This window comes from Nansenia antarctica, assembly GCF_963989245.1.
Source record: "Nansenia antarctica genome assembly, chromosome: 2".
Classification (NCBI taxonomy): domain Eukaryota; kingdom Metazoa; phylum Chordata; class Actinopteri; order Argentiniformes; family Microstomatidae; genus Nansenia; species Nansenia antarctica.
Window position 1 is genome coordinate 5,729,641 of NC_137675.1, and position 15,670 is coordinate 5,745,310.

General features: G+C 48.5%; 1 protein-coding gene across 1 annotated transcript in view; it reads left to right on the forward strand.

Annotated features, from left to right (window-relative positions):
* Positions 1 to 958: 958 nt before the first annotated feature.
* LOC308151243 (lysyl oxidase homolog 4-like) overlaps positions 959 to 15,670 on the forward strand; it is a gene marked incomplete at both ends in the record, with an annotated part of 29,045 nt that continues 14,333 nt past the window's right edge. The window contains 6 exons of the mRNA XM_080524074.1: positions 959 to 1,205; positions 1,737 to 2,380; positions 4,457 to 4,668; positions 11,019 to 11,057; positions 11,500 to 11,713; positions 12,482 to 12,662. Of these exons, the coding sequence (XP_080380200.1) occupies positions 959 to 1,205; positions 1,737 to 2,380; positions 4,457 to 4,668; positions 11,019 to 11,057; positions 11,500 to 11,713; positions 12,482 to 12,662 (1,537 nt within the window). The remainder of the gene's footprint in view (positions 1,206 to 1,736; positions 2,381 to 4,456; positions 4,669 to 11,018; positions 11,058 to 11,499; positions 11,714 to 12,481; positions 12,663 to 15,670) is intronic.

The window sequence follows — 15,670 nt, forward strand, 5'->3', positions numbered from 1 at the left end:
CTAATTATATGTCTTGCTGGTGGAATGTGATTTTGACAGATTTTTGTGGTGCTGTTTTTTTTCCATTTGTGTGTGTGTGATAATGTGACAGGAACGTCGATTCGAATGTCTTTTTTGCATACCACAATTTTAAAAACAATCTCTCCAAAAACAATTGACAGAATATGCGTCATTTGGATTTATAAGCTATGCTATAAAAAGGTGTTTATTGTAGACAATTAAGCAAGTCATATATGAGACATATAAATAAGAGATATAAAATGATGCAGTTCTCATTTTATTACAGTGGTTAACAGTGGTTTGTTCATTAGCAGCTGTTCCTTGATGATGCCACATCATAGCTTGCATGAACGCTATGTTGGTCCCTCCTTCTCTCTCTCTCTCTCTCTCTCTCTCTCTCTCTCTCTCTCTCTCTCTCTCTCTCCCTGTCTCTCACTTTCACTCCACCATCTCTCTGTCTCTTTTTCTGTCTCCCTCTCTCTCCTTTCTCTACCCCCTCTCTCTTCCTGTTTCTCACCTCCCCCTCCACTCTCCCCCCACTCTACCAGCATCCTTCTCTCCTCTACCCCCCCCCCCTCTCATGTTCCATTCCCTCTTCTACTTCTCTTTATATGTCACATGGCACCCCTCTCCCCTCTTCTGCCCCTCTCTCCCATGATCCCACCGCTCCTCTTGCCCTTACCCCCTATCTCCCTCCTCTCCCCATCCACTTTAGTCCCAATCCCTCTCACTTTCTTTCTCACATCGCACGCCCCCCCTCTCTTCTTTCTCCCTCTGACCCGACTCCCTCTCTCCCCTTAAATTGATTTAACATGATAACAATGAAGTCAGTAGGTAAAAAAAAAAAGAACAACATAGTGTTCCAAAATAATCTACTTGAGAACTTGATCACTATTTATGACATGATCTCTTTCTCTCTCTTCCTTCATCCTACGGTACTCTTCCAGATTGAGACAGCATGTTGGGGCTCCTGCTGTGTGTGAGTTCCCTGCTCCTCCTCCCGTCGGTGGGGGCGGTGGAGGTGCGTTTGGTGGGGAGTGTCCGGGGCCCCAACGAGGGCCGCGTGGAGGTGTTTTACAACGGGGCCTGGGGGACGGTGTGTGATGACGACGTGGACCTCAACCTGGCCAACGTCGTGTGTCGGGAGCTGGGCTTCACCCGCAGCCTCACCTGGGCGCACAGCGCCAAGTATGGAGAGGGACAGGGTGGGTATTCATACCGCAGTGCATTGTGGGAACTTTGCATCCATACAGTATTGAAGATGATACGTCAACTACCGGTACATTTGTTCGGTGTATGCCATTTGTTGGATATGCCATTTTTTGGTTAAACGTGTACAGTATTGTAGTTTTCAGAGCTCTTAATTTCAGCTTTATACATTACATTTATTGTCATATATCTTATTGGTATAGCACCTTCCCAGATCCAAAGGGGACTTGTACAAGATAAGAAAAACGCAGATAACAAACAATATGGACAAATATCTAAAACATCAGTTCAAAGAATAGGAGGCAGCGGCTACGAACAATGAATCCCAAGGGACGCCATATTTGTAGTTTTGTACACTTTCACCGCGGTCAACAAGCCTCCATATCGAGCTAGAGACTGTGTGTTTCAGACTTCTGTCTGTTCTTCACTATCCCTATTTTGCATACGCTTTCGCATGTGCTGTTGTGTCGCCTTGGTGATAATGAGGTGTGTCCATCTGTCCACCCCCCCCCCTACCCCCCCCCCAGGTCTGATCTGGTTGGACAACGTGCGTTGCGTGGGCTCGGAGCTCTCCATCGCCGACTGCCGCTCCAACGGCTGGGGCATCAACGACTGCACCCACGCCGAGGACCTGGGCGTCATCTGCAGCGCGGAGCGGAGGCCCGGCTACCCCGCCGCCAACCACGTACGAGAGGAACCCGCTGCCGCCCGGCCAGCCCCGGAGGAGCAGCCCCCACCCCCACCCCGGGCCGCTCCAGAACAGCCCCCGCCTGCGCCAGAGCAGCAGCAGCCTCCCCCGCCCCAGGCCCCCGCCCACATCACCTCCGTCCGACAGAGGGGTCACGAGATCGCCCTCCGCCGCCCCGGGGTGTCGGCCAGGTCGGGGGGTCAAGGGTCGTCGTCGCCGAGGCGCCAAGGCCACCAGATCCACCTGCGCCAACGCAACGGCCCAGGGGGAGGAGGAGGGGCGGCCAGGACGGGCCAGGAGACCCCCCCCGCCCCCCCCCAGGGACACCAGATCCCCCCTCTCCTGAGGAACGGCGCCGTCTCCCGGCAGGGGCAGGAGGCGGGGCGGGGAGAACCACAGGCGGTCAGGAGGGAGGCGGAGAGGCAGCCCAGCGGGAACCACGTGGAGCCTGAGCCAGAGCCAGAGCCTGAGACATACGGCCAGGTTAGGAGACACTACGGGCTCTGCTCGCTACACGTAACACTAGAACAGCCGTGCCTTTTTACCCACTAAAAGACGCTAACCGCCACCCCTCCCAAATTTCGTTGTTTGGTACCTGTACTATAGCAATGACAATAAAGACCATTCATTCATTAATTCAAACGCTAACCTGCTATTTACACACAAAGACCACTAGTTGGCCGCTTGTAAATTAGCCTGCTTCCTACACAGAAAAACTGCAAAATAGCTAGCTAACTAGCTTATCCTGATGTGATTTTGAAAATGGAAGGATACTGGGTGGTAGAACGCACATCTAGGAAGTCATGAAAGGAGGGTCCTGAAATGTTATCGAGTGCAAAGATATAAATTGTTTCTTTACTCACTGGGGTCAAATGGGGGCTGTTCTAGTGTTAAAGGCCATTAGGGTGGTTTTTGGACTTCAGAAACATTCCTGGTTCTTGATAATTTTCTTCATGTCTGTGTCTAGCATGAATCTGAGGTTTTGTAGGCCGGTAGGCAGGTCCGTCGAGGCTTCGGCCGTCATGTTAGCTACTTCGCTAGCTTCTTCTGTTCAATGTTGAGGTGTAGATGGTCGTGTGCCCCTTTGGGTGCATCTGCTGGGCATATCCTCAAAACAAGTTGTGCGACTGAACTTTTTAGAATCATTTTTCTTCAAAATAAGTTTAGGGGATCACGATAAGTGAGGTTTAAAATATGAAATACTGGGAGCCCCCCCTCTACGCATCTACCTCCTTTCACATCGTAACTGGAAGCCAACATTCGTGGTTCTAAGTCGGCCTAAAAACCCTCTGTAAAGGATTCAACTGAGAACTCTTTTCATTCAAAGAGGGTATTCTTTTTCTTCCCGAAAAGGGTTCTTTCGAATGAAAAGGTTTCTAGGTAGAACCCTCCACCTGCCAGGGACCCTCCTGTCCTCTCTTACCCATTCTCCCTTTTGCCCATGTATTGCCTTCATTCATTCTCCCTCTCCGTCTTGCTCTCTCTCTCTCTCTCTCTCTACCTTACAAACACAAGTACATACCTTCACCTAAACAAGAACATGCATAGACGAATGCACGCACGCACGCACGCGCACGCACGCACGCACACACAAGCTGTCGCCAAGTCCCTCATGTCAACACCCATACAGGATGCTCATTGGTGGAGCCCACAGCTCCAATAGGAACACGTAATTAGAGACAGAGCTAAAACCAGCCTCTTTCTCCGGATCCAATTCATAATCACTTTCCAACCGCCGGTCCTTAAACAGACCCGACTCTCCCCAAAACATCCAGCTATTTCAAGTCCAGGAGCCATGGGAGAGGAGGACATAACACCCATTTGTCACCCCTTGCTAAACAATGTAGCATGTCATCTGGGTGCAGTTGGGCACACTTGTTAACGCCGCGTAATGTACACACACACACACACACACACACACACACACACACACACACACACACACGCACAGCTCCACACCACATTAAACACACACCCTGTTTTGTTTGTTTGCTCCCGGTCGTTCTTTGTTATTGAGGAGAGTTGTGATGATGACTCATGATTAGAGGCCAATGGTAATGGACTCTAATTGCTGTTGCTTCAGTCCCTCTGGGTGTGTGAGCAGGACGTGTTGTGTTGAAAGAAAGCAAGGAGACTAATCTTTATTTCGACAACGGATAACAAAGCACTGACGCGCTAAGCTCGTGGCACCAGTCCTGACCGCTGTGTGTTCACTCTGTTTCATGTCACATAATGGTTCTGACCTGCCTCCTCACTAAAACACAAAACTCATATGTCGCGGTCAACCTTGAAACAATCTGAAAACCTAACCAAACCCCCCCCCCCCCCTGTCGATCGCTCAAACACTTACAGTAGTTCTCACTTATCGCGAGATGCGCCGGATTCTAACAGGCTTCTAATCAACTAATGTACAGTAACAATTCACATATTTACAGCATGTAGCAACTGTTGTATCTATTGTTTATAACGACACATAAAAAGCACAAAATACACACTCAATTGTATTCACCACTCTTCTTCTCTACCCCCCCCCTCCTTCCCACCCTTCTCACCCAGCAGGCGACCAACAAGGTGAGTCTGGAGGAAGTGCGTCTCCGCCCCGTGCTAAACACCGCACGCGGTGGGCTGCTTACGGAGGGCGTGCTGGAAGTGAAGCATGCTGGGAGGTGGCGGCACGTGTGCGACCAGGGCTGGGACCTCAGCAGCAGTCGCGTGGTCTGTGGGATGCTGGGATTCCCCAGCGCTGAGTCATATGACAGCAATGCCTACAGGTGTGTGTGTGTGTGTGTGTGTGTGTGTGTGTGTGTGTATGTGTGTATGTGTGTGTGTGTGTGTGTGTGTGTGTGTGTGTGTATGTGTGTGTGTGTGTATGTGTGTGTGTGTGTGTGTGTGTGTGTGTATGTGTGTGTGTGTGTGTATGTGTGTGTGTGTGTGTGTGTGTATGTGTGTGTGTGTGTATGTGTGTGTGTGTGTGTGTGTGTGTGTGTGTGTGTATGTGTGTATGTGTGTGTGTGTGTGTGTGTGTGTGTGTGTGTGTGTATGTGTGTGTGTGTGTGTGTGTGTGTGTGTGTGTGTGTGTGTGTGTATGTGTGTGTGTGTGTGTGTATGTGTGTGGGGGGGGTATTTCTGTCTGGGCCTGTTTTTTCTACGTATGTGTTTGACTGCATGTGAAGACATCTCTTTGTGTGCGTGCGTGCGTGCATGAACGCATGTGTGCGTGTCTGTCTGTCTGTCTGTCTGTCTGTCTGTCTGTCTCTCCATATATACAGTATCTGCCTGTGTCTATCATTAGCGTAGCCAACCCGAAGAGACAGCACTTGAGGTTTACATGGAAAAGTTCCGAAAAGCGATGGAAACGGTGTGCGGTGTGGATTGACTTCCCCCGGGGTTAAGGGGACCCACGCTTGGACTACTGTTCCGTTTTCCTCTCTAGTAGAGGAGAACCACAACGGCTATCATTATTACCACCTCCACCGCAGTCCTGGTTGTTCACTAGCATTAGGAAAACCTACCGTAGATGTGGCAGAGTGCGTCCGGGACGACCCACTGCAGCGTCTTCGTCACAGTCTTCTTAAATAGTCTTAAAGAGTATGTTATTACTAATGTCAGGCAGACTCAGTAGGATTACCATTGTGTGTTTGGATGGAGCCTCCTCTACAGCTCAGACAAATGTCCTCTAATCTCATATAATTACTCACGCCCGCCCAGTGGAAATTGTGTACGGCAGCACTTCCGAATAGGACACGGGTCTCACACAGAACACACTCTCTTCTCTGCTCTTTTTCTGATACATTCGTCGACTTTCTTTCTGTGACTCTCATACATTCAAAGACATTCGTTCGTGTCTTTCTTTCACTTTCTCTCTTGTTTGTTTTCTCTCTCTCTCTCTCTCTCTCTCCCTCTCTCTCTCTCTCTCTCTCTCTCTCTCTCCCCCTCTCTCTCTCTCTCTCTCTCTCTCTCTCTCTCCCTCTCTCTCTCTCTCTCTCTCACTCTCTCTCTCTCTCTCTCTCTCTCTCTCCCTCTCTCTCTCTCCATATACTGTATATCTTGTCATATTGGTAGTCTGTGGCTTGATTGATACGAGTTGTGTTTGGGAACTAGAAGACCTGAGGTGTGGCCTAGATGGATGTTGTGATAACTGCAAAAGAATCCAATGTGTCTGATACATTTACCACCATATCCATATCTGTCCCATCATTTCCATTTCTCACTCATTCATGCAGCAGTCTTCCTATCTCACCGCTTCTCATTGTTTTCCCCCCTCAGAGCATTCCACGTGGTTTGACAGTCATAACACGGCACCACACTTCCTCATTGGTGCTCGAAGAGTTATTACAACACTTCCGTGTTGTTCCCACTCGGGGAAGAATCTCTCAGAACCCTGGTGGTGCCCCATGTCTGGGTGAGCCCGTCTGTCTGACCTCTGCTGTAAATAACCTCCGAAAACCCACAGACACACAAACCCACAACCTTTAAAACCCCTACAAGCTCACAGCGCTCCTCTGTGAGTCGGAGCGGCCACAGTGGTCTTTTTATGGGCTGTGTGCAGGACGTCTCCCTTCGACCACTGGGTATAAAACTGTCTTTCAATGTGCCCAATAATTACGGCTAATGTCCGAGTCAGGGCCGCTGAGTAAACTCAGCTGGTCGTCCTTAGCTTCCCCTCTTAAGACACTGATCCACTGCGACGTCCATTGGATTAGGAATTTTTACTTTCCTGCTTTGAATGTTTGTTGTGGTGTCGGGACTTTGGGAAGTGGTGTTTGAATCCTTGGTCAAAAACGGCACAATATGTCCTGTTTTTTCCATTTTCTTGACATGAAAACACTGCCACGTTTCATTTTCTGCAGTTAGAGGGAGTGACAGCCGTTTAATGCCAGTCTTCCTCTAAATCTTTCATTGGTAGCTAAAGCGGTTCACAGGGTGTTGAGCCAATGTTGACAAAAGCTTCCGAGGTGTTTAGAAGAACATTTCATCTCACAGGCAAAAAGGTCTTTGATTTTCTCAGCCAGTTGGAAGACGGATAGCGGAGAGAGTTTTGTTTATTTTCAAATGGTGACTTCCACATAAACCACCTAGGAGATGAACGGGAGGGAGGGAGAAGCACATCCATTTCTGTCCTAGCGTAAACAGAGGCAAAATGGAAATGGAATTGTTCAGTGAAAACAGTGACAGTCTCTTGCCATAGAGAAAGATCTTCAATGTTTTGTCTCTGGAAGTTTTTGGGGGGGAGGTCAGAGGTGGTATATTCCTCAGTGGCTATCCCTTGGTGTTTTGAAAGAGAGAAAAACACACCCACGCTACTGTATGTTTGCATACAGTACGCGTTTATAGATTTATCCAACGTTTCGGTCAAAGGACTTTCTTCAGAGCGGATCCCTAAGTGAGAGACCCAGCCAGAGACTACTGTACTGTACGGTCCCGCTCCATCCAGTTCGGTCCAGTCCTTCTGGAGCATGGGATCTTGCCAACCCCTCGGGCCTAACGCATTCTACATGTAAACAGTCACGTCTCCTCCTCTGCCCCTCAGCCACGCCCTTTCCTCTGCGCCTCTCCCATCATCCCGTGTGTCACGTCTTTGGCGTTCCCCCTTGGACACTGCTGGAGATGCTATAATTATGGTTCCTGACCAGGGCTGAGGAGTGCCTAAGGGCTTCTGTAAGAGTCTTATAATATCCCTGCTGGTCCTGCTCCACTCTCTGTGTCAGCACACCCCCTCTCCTGACCATGTGGCCAGTTGTGTGAACCACTTGTTTTCTGTCGTCTAATTGCTTCCGAGCATTGTATCCTCCCCGGCTTCGGTGACGATTTAAAAAGCTGTGTGAAAAAAGAACTTTCAAGAGCGGTGTGACTCCAATTTCGTCAGACTTTCATCTCCCATCTCCCTCTCTTTCAGCTATGGGTCTGTGGTTCAAATGCACCCCTTTTTTTCGGCCACTTTTCCTACAGGTAAACAGTATGTATCTGATCGATCTGGAGCCGTTCATTTATTTTCACGTACAACTCGAAAAGGGAAATTCCTTACTTCAGCAGAGGGTGTTGTTGTGGTGTTAGGACTGGGATCCTCTCTCAGTCAAATAAAGGGGTCCAGGTGGAGCTATATATCCACGTAATCACAGGTTACCCCAGCCTGTCTGTCTGTCAGGGTTTGGGCCTCCTAAGTGTTGAGCGTGGGATCCTGCGGTCGCTGTTGTTCATGTGTTGCGTTAAGCGACTTTTGGCACCAAGCCAGAGTAAGCTACTTGTAAATCTGCTAGTTCAGTAGCTGTGTCCCTGTGCAGTGTTGCCAGATGGGATTGTTTTCCAGCCTAATCACAATCTTAAAAACCATCCAGTGTGATCATAAGTAGCCCCAATTGGGCTGGAATAGTTGCCCAATCTGGCAACACTGTCCCTGTGTTCTCCCCTTCTCCCCACGCGTATTCTCTGCCCTCTCAAAGAAGGAAGAGGAATGGACTTGTTGCAGAGATTTGGTGGAATCACCCTCTTGCAATGCACCTTTCCGACAGGAATGGAGGCCTTTTTTCAGCCAGCTGCGTTATTCACCTTGAGAGCTGGGCTTGGCTCGTGGTTATGTGGTGGTCAGATGTCCCGTCTTTATCAAAAGATTATATGTTCTTTGTTCTTTTTGCTCTGAAAAGGAGTCCGAAAAGGAGTCCCTCAGGGTGTGAAGTTAAAGGAGCTCGTGAAGTGTGTGAGTTCACGGGGAAGGCGACGTGACATCACCCGGTCTCGCTTCCCAGCACCCTGTTGGTGGTTTTGGAGACAAGGCTTTGATTTTCCTTAAGAAGAGCCTTCATTTACTGCGAGAGAAAGAAGCACAGGGGAAGTGCATAATATATGTGCATATTTCCATGTCTGGCCTTTGCAGCTACTTGCTACTGTTGAACCACAGGGCAGACACTGCCAAGCAATTCAGGCAATTATATGGGCTGCCCTCCCTCCCCTATGTTCTCTAACCCCCCCCCATCCCCCCCACCCCCCTCCCAGCCCCCCCAGCCCCCCCAGCCCCCCCTTGTAGTCAGCCTCTGTCAATTTAATTCACCATAGAGTTACGAAACATAATAGTAAGTGCACACGCACACACACACACACACGCACACACACACACACGCACACACACGCACACGCACACACACACGCACACGCACACACACACACACACACACACACACACACACACACACACATGCACACACACACACACGTGGTGTTTGAAGAAGAAAAGACAAGCTTAAGCATTTGCCTTCGAGAGCCAACCCTTCAGGTGTCAGGACAGGTGTGTGTGTGTGTGTGTGTGTGTGTTTGTGCGTGTGCCAGTGTGGTTCACTAGGGGTAACCTCGAGGTCGTGATGACCCAGTCAGGATGCGGTCTGGGACGTTGGCAGTGACACGTAGAGCGGTCGGCTCCCTGTAGTAAAGTGTTGTTGCTAATGTGCTTCTCTGAATATTTATAGTATTTTCCACATGTGTCCCATGGCGAGACATCTAGACATCTAGACATGCATTAAGACAGAAATATCCAACGGAGGGTTGAAAGAACACATTATGAGAGAGAGAGAGAGAGAGAGGGAGTTATAGTGTGTGTGTTTGTGTGTGTGTGAGAGAGAGAGAGAAATGTTGGCCTGGCTTTACAATAGGAACATTCAGATCCCTCTCTCCCCCTCTCTCTCTCTCTCTCTCTCTCTCTCTCTCTCTCTCTCTCTCTCTCTCTCTCTCTCTCTCTCTCTCTCTCTCTCTCTCTCTCTCTCTCTCTCCCTGGGGGAGTGTGGGTAACCACTGAACCACACAGCCTCCCCAGGCTGTTGTGTCTCCGGCATATTTACAGCTCCTGTTTATTTACTCATCGTCTTAACATGGGGGAGGAGAGGGGGAGGAGAGGGAGGGAGGGAGGGATAGGGAGATGGGTATAGGGAGAGAAGGAGAGGGGGGGAGGGAGGAAGGGGCAGGGAGATGGGTATAGTGAGAGAAGGAGAGGGGGGAGAGGGAGGGAGGGGGAGAGGGAGGGAGGGGTAGGGAGATGGGTATAGGGAGTGTGAGGGAAGGAGAGAGGGGAGAGAGGAAGAGGGTATTCATAGCTTTCAGTCACGTGGTTTCTTCCCTAGCAACCACCAACCTGACGGGCAAAAAGTATCATAGCAACATCGCTCAACATGGCTGCCTACTATTTAGACCACCTCACCCATGAAGAACTATCAAGATACACGACGGTGATAGGAGTGGAGGATGACACCATTCAAATAGTGTTGGATTCCCTGTCTTCTACTCTATCCGGACACGTTGGAATTATTTTCCTAACCCCCGGAGAATCAAAGTTATTGACCTGCAAAGGGTGCCTCCTTGACCGGCTTTTCCCGTGAATAACACCGGTTATGGAGGTGGTACAAACATAAGACTATTATTGCTAAATTCACCATCAGTATACGGTCATTTTGAGCCCTTAACCACCGCGCTGACATCCCGAGAAGATATACTTTAAATATGAAACTCGATCAACCGGGCGTTCACCGGCTGCTGGACGAAACTCCCAACTCCCGCTGTCAGCGAGGCGAGGGAATATTTATATCCGGGAATTCGCTCCTTGCTGTGTCCACGGTGATAGGAGTGGAGGATCGACTCCATTCAAATAGTGTTGGATTCCCTGTCTTCTACTCTATCCGGACACGTTGGAATTATTTTCCTAACCCACGGGAAATCAAAGTTATTAACCCGCAAAAAGTGGGTTTTGCCCGTGGGTTTTGCCCGCAAAAAGTGCCTTTTGCCCGTCAGGTGGGCGTTTCCACTATGCTGTGACGTCACATGAAAGCTATGAATAGGGAGAGAGGAATGGGGGGTTGGGAGAAGAGTATGGGGGGAGGGATAAGGAGAGGATGATAGGGAGTGAGGGATATACAGTAGATAAGAAGAGAGGGAGGGAGGGATAGGGAGAGAGGGAGGGAAGAAGGAAATCCTAGGTGTTTCCATTGTAAAGCTAAAGATACAGTAGATGAATAGGGCAGGATAGTACTGTTGTATGATGTCCATGTACCATGTGACCACGTAACCAGGAAGACAGAATGATTGGAATCTTGTCTCTGGGATTGGAGGGCGGGCGGAATAACACTTGTTTTTTTTTCTTCAGAAAACTATGGGACGCCAAACTAGCGGATCCTTCTACAAGGTAAATTCACTGTCAATAGTCTTTCTTTTAGCCTGTCTTTATACAGTATTCATGACAAATAAGATGGTGATGATGATGATGATGATGATCCATCTTCCTCCTCCCCTCTCATTCTCCTTTTTGCCTTGGCTCAACTCTGTCCCTCTCCCCCTCTCTTCCCATTCTCTCTCTCCCTCCCCCTCTCTCCCTCCCTGACCCTCCCTCTCCCTCCCTTTCTCTCCCTACCCCCCTTTTTCCATTCTCCCTACCTCAATCTCCCTCTCCCTCCGGTTCTCTCTCTCTCCCTCCTCCCCCTTTTCCATCTCCCCTACCCCCCTATCTCCTTCCCTCATCTTCCTTCTCTCCCTCATTCTCCCTCAACTCTGTACCCCCCCCCCACACACACCTCCCTTCCCCCTCTTTCTCCCTCTTCCCCGTCCCCCACCCCCCGTCCCCCTCGCAGACTGGCCAGCCTGGCCAGTAAGAAGGGCTACTGGGTAGAGAAGGTCCTGTGTCGGGGGGTGGAGACCTCTCTGGCGCAGTGCCAGGCCCAGCTCTCCATCGCCAGGAACGACGTCCCCTGCATCCACGGGATGCATGCCGTGGTGCGTTGCGTGCCCGGCTCCCAGTTCGCAAACCTGGACTCCGGGAGGCCCCCCGCCCCACCCGCCATCCAGGTAACGGTTCTTTTTTTGAAACATTCGTTTTTTGGAGTGTGGCTCCACAGCTCTTGTGTTTTCTCATTTTTATTGGGTAGAGACAGTGTCGAAAGGCAGGACAGTTAGGTTGTGATGTTAGAATTATAAGGTTCTATCTACATTTTTGTCGAAATTGAGTTTTTTACATAATCTGATCCATTAGGTGTTTATTAATGCCTGTGTGGTGTTATTTTTAAAATGTTGAAATTTTTGAGTTAGTAATTAATAAAATACAAAGGTTCCATCTCACAAAACATAATGGAATGTAAAAACTTAGCATATCTCCTGTTTCCGTAGCGTGAGGCGGCTTGATGTACAAGTACAGGTTCGGGTACCGTTTTTATAGTCTTCGGTACGACTCGGCCGGGGATCGAGCTCACACCCTCCTGATCTCAGGGCGGACACTCTAACCGCAAGGCCACTGAGCTGGTGTGTGAAAGTTAGGAGGAGAGGTTGTTAACTAATCCCGTTGGTCATTTTGATGTCTCACGCTTTATCACCTTCCCTCCTCCTCATCAAACTCTTCTTTCTCCTCACACCCCCCCTTCCTCCTCCTCCTCTACTCCTCTCCTCTCCCCTCTCTTTTCCCCTTCCTTGCCCCCCCTCCCCATCTCTCTCTCTTTCACAAACCACCGCCTTTATCCTCCTTTCCTCCGTACCCTCTCTCCTCCCTTCCTTCCTTCCTCTCTCACCTTCTCCGTCTCTCTCTCTCTCTATCCCCCCCTCCTCCCCTCTTCTCTCCCTTAGCCCATAGTGCGTCTGAAGGCCGGGCCCAGGTTGGGCGAGGGCCGCGTGGAGGTGCTGAGGGAGGGGAAGTGGGGCTCGGTGTGTGACCACCTGTGGGACATGAGTGCGGCCAGCGTGGCATGCAGGGAGCTGGGCTTCGGGTCGGCCCGGGAGGCTCTCAACAGGGCCCAGCTGGGGCAGGGTGAGTACGCCGTTAAAGGGGAGGTTTAAAGGGGAGACTCGACCGGAATCCATTTTTCACGAGTAGTTATGTGTCAATTCATAACGCTTACCGTCTCGAACGGTCATTATTCTGCTTTTTTTTTAATGTCTCTTTTATTGTATTATTAGTAAGTCAGGTGACAATTTTTGCACTCTGACCCTGACCTCACTTGGGAGAGAGAGGGGGATCTTGGGAGTTGTAGGAACTACAACAACAACAACAACAACAACAACAACAACAACAACTGACTCAACAACAACTGGTTCTCTTTGCTGTATTTGCTCTAAGCACCTAATAAAATCCCTCTTTTAGTCAGAGTCTTAAAAATGACCAAATATTGGGGTTAACATGAAGGAGCTTCTTGGCAGTCTTGTGACTTTTGGTTTGTTCCAATCCCCATGACCTAGTCGACTTCCTCTAGAGTCTGGGACATGACAAAGGAAGTTTGCATTCTCATGGAAGTAGTGCATGAAACACTTAGCGACGCTTTCAGTGGAATTGTGACAAAAATGCTGATTCTCTCCCCCGTTGTTGATATTGTCATTCCTGTTCGTTCTTCAAGTAGCAAGACGTGAGAACGAGGGCAGGATTTAAAATACCTAACGTTAACTTAGCCTAGCAGGCAGCTAGCAGCTAGCTTGCGTTTTCGTTTTCTAATGGCTTGAATAGTACGCCAGGGGCGTAATAAGGGTCGGTGATGCTCAATCTATTTAGTTTAGCGATGTAGCGTTCTTTGTCTTGGGGGACGTAAACTCCGATGGTTTGAAGTTGCCACTGGCGCTGGTGCTGGCATCCATTGTTTGTGACGTCATTGCATCAACGCCAGCTCCGTTTAACATAACCACACTGATCCACTCAATCTTCACTTTTTTTATCCGTTAAGAGAAATCTCAGTTTATGTGAGTGAAAACGCCGTGTTCGTATGGTTGAGAGGCCCAATTGTACAAAAAATGTGCGTTTAAAAAAATATCCATATACGTGTTAGTCCAGGCCTTACATTTGAACCATTGAGCAGACACTTTTATCCGAATTTGAGATTACAGGGACAGTCTCCCTGGAGTAATTTAGGGTTAAGTGCCCTTACTCAAAGGGCACGCTAGTGGCGGTGTTCCCAGGAGGGATTTGAAACCATGACCTTTTGGTCACCAGTTCAAATCACTATCCACTAGGCCACCACATATGATATAATATCATATATGATAGCCCTGCCTGCAACTTCTAAGTCCAGATATAGCCCTTGTTAGCCACAAGGATGTCCTCTTGGGTTCATGGTTTACATCTGGGATGCATGCGAGAGGATCCAGGTTCTAACCCCGCCATCTCTGGTACTGATTTGAGGCCAGTTCAGTTCAAGATGATGTTAGGTTTGATCCTCCATCTGTGTCTCAGGGGTTACTTCTGCCAGCAGCTCTGGAGAGCAGTTGAGGTCACTCTTCTATAGACTAAACAGTTTCTCTGATCTAATGGCTATTCCTAAACAGAAAAACACAGTTCTCTAAAGGGCCATATCAAAAAAGAACAAATAAACGGGTTGGAAATGTTTACGACAAGGCCTCTATTCTTCATTGAGCCTGTGATTGTAGTGGAAGTCTGCCTAATGACAGTTTATGTGTACAATAAGCTCCCACATCCAGCAGCCTAAACACCAGGATGTATGATATGATATCAAATTAGGGTCCACAGTGTTTAGATGTGTTCCAACGGGAGTATGCCTTTGAACGTTTTTTTTTTACATGCAATCATTTGGCAAGCGCTCACACTCTTTGAAGTCGTGGCGATGAATGAGAGCCGGGGTCCGTTTCAATGAGCTCAAAGTCAGGGGAGAATTGAAACGTTTATTTGGAGAATTCGAAAATGGGCCCATTGATTTTTTTTCCTTCATGAATTGAATTTGAATTCACTCTTTTGCGTCGATTCATTCCAATTCATATTCCAACGCTGTGATGAACCAGTGTCTTGTGTGAGTCACAACTGTCAGTTGGCTACAACAAAAGCAAACAAAAATCCTTCCTCTAGCATTTCTAATAATAATAATAATAATAATAATAATAATAGCATTAATTTATATAGGGCCTTTCAAAAACCCATTTATGACTGCCAATAGCCACTGGCCTGAGCATAGATGACTATTTCTTGCGATGACCGACGGACAGATTCACTTACTTCGACATGTATTTGTTGTAAGAGGCTTTGGATAAAGGCGTCTGCTAAATGCCAAAATATAAATGTCAATGTAAATCTATGTCATGTTCATCTGTCCATACCTCCACACTGCTCTCATTTCCCTAACCTCTCTCCCCTAATGAACACAGGATACGCACCGTTCTGTGGGTTGCACATCCTTTTCCAGTAAAAACAACGCTTTTTAAATCAAAATAACTGTTGAAATGAACGGTAACTATTAGTACTTAAATGGTACTTTAAGTAGGTGCTATCATTATGTCTAAAAAAAGACGTGGATAGATGTCAAGGGTAGTTATTTATACTCTTCAAGGCAGGGCATTTGGAGCCGTTTTTTTGGCTGGTGTAGCATGTAGTGTGTATGTAGTGTGTAGTGTGTATGTAGCATGTAGCAAGTGTGTATCACTGATGAGGAGCGAGGCCCCCAAAGATGGAGCAGAAGGCCCTGGCATCACCCGCCGTCCACCCATGCCCTCGGTGGCTCGTCTTGATGACATCATTAGCTATTTGTGCCCAAATTACAGGGCCTGAGGCTGCTGCTACTGCTGCAGACTCACATACACACACTCACACACACTTTTTCCCCCCCAATTGGCGACATTCTATTTTTGTCAATTTGGCCCTTAGATAAAGTGTGTATAATTTAGTTGGGGAAGTCTGACTGTGCACATGTGCTGTATCGAAGCCACATCAGACAAGCTGGTCTTGGGCTCGGGTTCCGATCCCGTTTCTGGGATGATGTGTGTCGTAGCTGCGAGGAGCTGGCCATGGTCTAAGGAGAGCACACACATACGTACACTTACACA